Here is a 5,000-nt window from a genome sequence, read left to right on the forward strand (position 1 = left end):
CTGCTAGCTTGCGGGGTGGCCTCACCAAGCCGGTTCTTCTTGCTGTTGAAACGCGAAGAACTGGTTGGAGATTAGGCACCGGCTCCCAACCGGCCGTCAAACTGCCTCGGAGCCAGATGGCTGGAGATCAACGGCTGACCGGCGCCACTAACCCCAGGACAGGGTTGGTTGTGGCTTGACATCTCCCCGATAGGACGCTAGCGCACCCTGTGGGACGCACACGCTTGGGGTGGCTGTGGCGCAGGAGGTAGAGCCGGCGTCTAATGATCGCAAGGGAGGCAGATCGGCGGTTCGTACCCCGGCTGGCCATGTGTGGAAGTGTCCTTGGGCAAGACACTGAACCCTAGCTTGCTGCCGCCTTGCGTGGTAGCTTAGTTACCGCTATTGGTGTGTGAAAGTGTGTGTGAATGGGTGAATGAGAGGCCGTTGTAAAGCGCTTTGGAATAAGGCGCTATATAAGTGCAGTCTATTTACCAATACCCTGCATAAACCTCCCATAGAGCATCTACAGCTGGGGGCTAGTGCTGACTTTGTCGCATCTATTGTCGTTGTGCTAGTGTGTTTCTGTGTGGAATTGTGCCAATAAAGCCTTTTTTTTCTTTAGAACTCAAATGATCTCTCTCTCTCTCGGCCCTCTCCTCAGGATGACATGCACATATTGATCCGTAAGCAGCTCCGCAGCACGGTGGCCAAGTACAAGCGCATCGGCATCATCGGTGCCGTGATGGTGGTGGGCAGCATGGGCGCGGCCAGGAAGGTGGTGAAGGACTCTCAGGGCAGCACGCTACCCAAGGACACCTACGAACAGGTGACTGCTACAGACAGCTGACACCTACAGACAGGTGACTGCTACAGACAGGTGACACCTACAGACAGGTGACACCTACAGACAGGTGACTGCTACTGACAGGTGACTGCTACTGACAGGTGACACCTACAGACAGGTGACTGCTACTGACAGGTGACACCTACAGACAGGTGACTGCTACTGACAGGTGACTGCTACTGACAGGTGACACCTACAGACAGGTGACTGCTACTGACAGGTGACTGCTACTGACAGGTGACACCTACAGACAGGTGACTGCTACTGACAGGTGACACCTACAGACAGGTAACTGCTACAGACAGGTGACACCTACAGACAGGTGACACCTACAGACAGGTGACACCTACAGACAGGTGACTGCTACAGACAGGTGACTGCTACTGACAGGTGACACCTACAGACAGGTGACTGCTACTGACAGGTGACTGCTACTGACAGGTGACTGCTACTGACAGGTGACTGCTACTGACAGGTGACTGCTACTGACAGGTGACACCTACAGACAGGTGACTGCTACTGACAGGTGACACCTACAGACAGGTAACTGCTACAGACAGGTGACTGCTACAGACAGGTGACTGCTACAGACAGGTGACACCTACAGACAGGTGACACCTACAGACAGGTGACTGCTACAGACAGGTGACACCTACAGACAGGTGACACCTACAGACAGGTGACACCTACAGACAGGTGACACCTACAGACAGGTGACTGCTACAGACAGGTGACACCTACAGACAGGTGACACCTACTGACAGGTGACTGCTACTGACAGGTGACTGCTACTGACAGGTGACACCTACAGACAGGTGACACCTACAGACAGGTGACACCTACAGACAGGTGACACCTACAGACAGGTGACACCTACTGACAGGTGACTGCTACTGACAGGTGACACCTACAGACAGGTGACACCTACAGACAGGTGACACCTACAGACAGGTGACACCTACAGACAGGTGACACCTACAGACAGGTGACTGCTACAGACAGGTGACTGCTACAGACAGGTGACTGCTACAGACAGGTGACTGCTACTGACTGGATGACCGCAGAACAGACACACATCATCATGCCTGGCGCTGGGAGGAGCACATGCTCATTATTTGACATAATAATGGCGCTTCTCCACTACCGTCTCGTACCGTACCAGAACCCGTGAGCCTGGTTTGTATTGCTTTCTCCACTGCCAACTGGGCCATACCGGGCCGTAGTACCCGTACTGATTTTAGTTACCCTTCCTGACTCGGAGCTAAAGGTACTATCCGTGCTACGATGTGACGCTGCAGACCGTTGATCGGTCAATGGAAATCGTCACAATAACGTCATCCCAGGTTGATATTCCAGTTCACCGCTAACCGCCATTTTTAAATACCACAGATTTCGCTCTAGGCGAATCTAATGCTGTAATGTCATTTACTTTTTCTGTAATTACTTATTAATTAATTACTTAAAATCTTTACTTATTAAAGATTTTAAATTATGATAACCATCTTATTATCTTCGTTTAATGTCATTTCAATGCATTATAGACCTTTTCTTTACAACAAGCATAACAAAGAAATCGCTATTATGGCGATGTGCTGTGCCTATGCTAGAGCGGTCCACAGTCCAGCGCGCTTCGGGTTTTGGTGCTCAGCAGAGGACAATAATAGCAAAACTATTACCTGGGCACTTCCAAGACACCGGAGCACTCATATCTGCGTGTTTGTCACAGGATGTCACCCTGTTCCTCTGCAACAAACGGCGTCAGTCCAATGGAAGCGTCAAGCACAGCCTTTCCATAGAAATACATTGGAGCGCGATTCACATTTCCGAGATGTACAATCCTTAAATTATTACCTGTGGCGTTTGACAGCGGATGAACGTAGACATATTTAATGTAACGTTATCTGTGTGTGTGTGTGTGTGTGTGTGTGTGTGTGTCTGTGTGTGTGATCCCCACCCCTGTAGGTGACAGCCCTGTTGGAGTTAGTGAGGTCCTGCAGTGAGAGTTCCCCCGAGGCTGCAGCTCTGTACTATGATGAGCTGGCCAACCTGATTCTGACCTCCACTCTGGACCCGCTGGTGCAGGTCTGCCTCAACCCGGCCCCACACACCCTCTCTCATAGTCCTATAAACCTATTATCCTCTTTGATTGACTACTACTACTTACACCCCTGTTATCTGAATTGACCCTTATAATAATGTTTAACGATTTTCGTAATTTAGAAAAAAATGTTTAACGAATTGCGTTGAGGCAGTGCCAGTTTCACGGTGGGGGGGTAGCGGTGGTAGCTGTTAACAGAGCTGCTCTGGTTTTGTTGCTCTGGCCTCCCCAGACCTGCATAGGGGAGAGTGTACTGGAGGACTTCCAGAAGGACTTTGTTGTGGATCTTGGACCAGACATCACAGGGTGAGTGGTTAGCCACTGTTCTGAAGTCTGTTCAGGTAGCAGGATGATGGGGCCACATGGGTTTGGCAGCGTACTGATGATGTTATCTTTATTATCTTTTATTGAGCAAACGGGTTGAATGTTTTGCCCTTTTATCCTCGAGACAAAACGAATAGATTTTGTGGACTTTGCATCGTGTCTGGTGAATGTAACGACTGTCTTCTGTGTGTGTCTGTGTGCGTGTCTGTGCCTGTGTGTGTGTGCGTGCGTGTGCGTCCCAGCTCCTTCCCCTTCCCTGCCTGTGTGATGTACAACCTGGATAAGGAGGAGAGTAAGGGAGGCACACGCAGGGAGGAGAGTCAGGAAGGCATCGCCATCAACCTGCTGTCCCTGCTGTCTGCCGATCTCCACCACAAGGGGGAGCTGTGGAGCCACACAGAGAGCAAGGCAGAGAAGTCAGTCACTCGCTACAAAACCCTGCCTAAATCAAACAGCTCCAATTATCTCAAGTAATGGCATTGCTTCGTGATCTCAATACAGAGATGTGATGGCAGTGAGCACTGTTTAGTGTAAGATTTGAGATATCGGGGAGATATAAAGGGACACTTCACTGTTTTCAACCTCATATTCATTTTCTTCAGAACAATACCAGTGTCTCCATCGGTGATATCTCTTGAGTTCCTGGTCTATGAAGTGTGAAACATATGAAGTCTGTCAAACATATTGTGGTATCCCTCTCACTGTGACCGGGGAAATTCCAGTGAGGAGGGTGTCTGACCTCTCTGTGTGTGTGTGTGTGTGTGTTAGGAGGGTGTCTCTTGTCTGCCTGTCTCCGTTCTTTCGGCTGCTCAGGCTGTGTGTGGCGAAGCACTACGGCGAGGACCTGAGGGGGATAGACGCCCTGCTAGGTGAGGAGGGGAGGGGGGGGGGGGCTGCTGGGTGAGGGGGTGGCGGGGGCTGCTGGGTGAGGAGGGGGGAAGGGGGGTGAGGGGCTGCTAGATGAGGGGAGGGGGCCTGCTGGGTGAGGAGGGGGGGAGGGGCTGTTGAACAGGTTTTGTATGGGTTCTTCCTGTGACAGATATTCTCTGGATCTTATGGTTTGTGTTTGTTTGTGTGTGTGTGTGTGTGTGTGTGTGTGTGTGTGTGTGTGTGTGTGTGTGTGTGTGTGTGTCCCAGGTTGTCCTCTGATCATGACAGACATGGAGGTGGTGGAGAAGGCAGAGAGCCTGTCTAAGCCTGAGAGAGAGATCCTCTGCAACCTGCTCTTCTCCGCCATCAACTGGTTCAGAGAGGTAATGACACGTCTGGAGAACACCATGGGCCAGTTCCATATACATAAATTAAGACTGGTTTAAGCCTTAGACTAGTCTTATATTCTCAGGTTAGATCAGCCATTTATTTGCCCTGTCGCACATGGCTGCCTCGTACAGGTCAGTCAGGGTACTACTACCCTGATCACGTGAGATTTCTGGCTTGGGGGATGAGACTCTAGACTGTCGTAGATCAGATCTTTATGTATGTGGTGTGCTGTATTGGGAATATCGGAGCGCACCACACACAATACGATCAAAACTGTTAAATCCATGATTTTTTATCTTCATGTGTGGGGTCTCTCTCAGATAAAAAAAATCTGTTAAGATTTAGAAAATCTTTATGTGTGTACCAGGCTTAAGAATGCCTGTTGCATAAAAAATAAGACTGACTTATTTAGCCACCTTCCCCCCTGGCTAATGCGGGGTACACACATAAGGAGTTTTTGGCCGGTTTTGGCACGATTTTCGGATGTCTGAA

At 50.1% G+C, this 5,000-nt stretch overlaps 1 protein-coding gene across 1 annotated transcript in view; it reads left to right on the forward strand.

Annotated features, from left to right (window-relative positions):
* Positions 1–604: 604 nt before the first annotated feature.
* LOC308175670 (Fanconi anemia group D2 protein-like) overlaps positions 605–5,000 on the forward strand; it is a gene marked incomplete at both ends in the record, with an annotated part of 30,919 nt that continues 26,523 nt past the window's right edge. The window contains 6 exons of the mRNA XM_080551298.1: positions 605–808; positions 2,789–2,908; positions 3,157–3,230; positions 3,491–3,664; positions 4,017–4,117; positions 4,386–4,501. Of these exons, the coding sequence (XP_080407424.1) occupies positions 605–808; positions 2,789–2,908; positions 3,157–3,230; positions 3,491–3,664; positions 4,017–4,117; positions 4,386–4,501 (789 nt within the window). The remainder of the gene's footprint in view (positions 809–2,788; positions 2,909–3,156; positions 3,231–3,490; positions 3,665–4,016; positions 4,118–4,385; positions 4,502–5,000) is intronic.

The sequence above is a fragment of the Nansenia antarctica genome (assembly GCF_963989245.1).
Source record: "Nansenia antarctica genome assembly, contig: SCAFFOLD_343, whole genome shotgun sequence".
Classification (NCBI taxonomy): Eukaryota; Metazoa; Chordata; class Actinopteri; order Argentiniformes; family Microstomatidae; genus Nansenia; species Nansenia antarctica.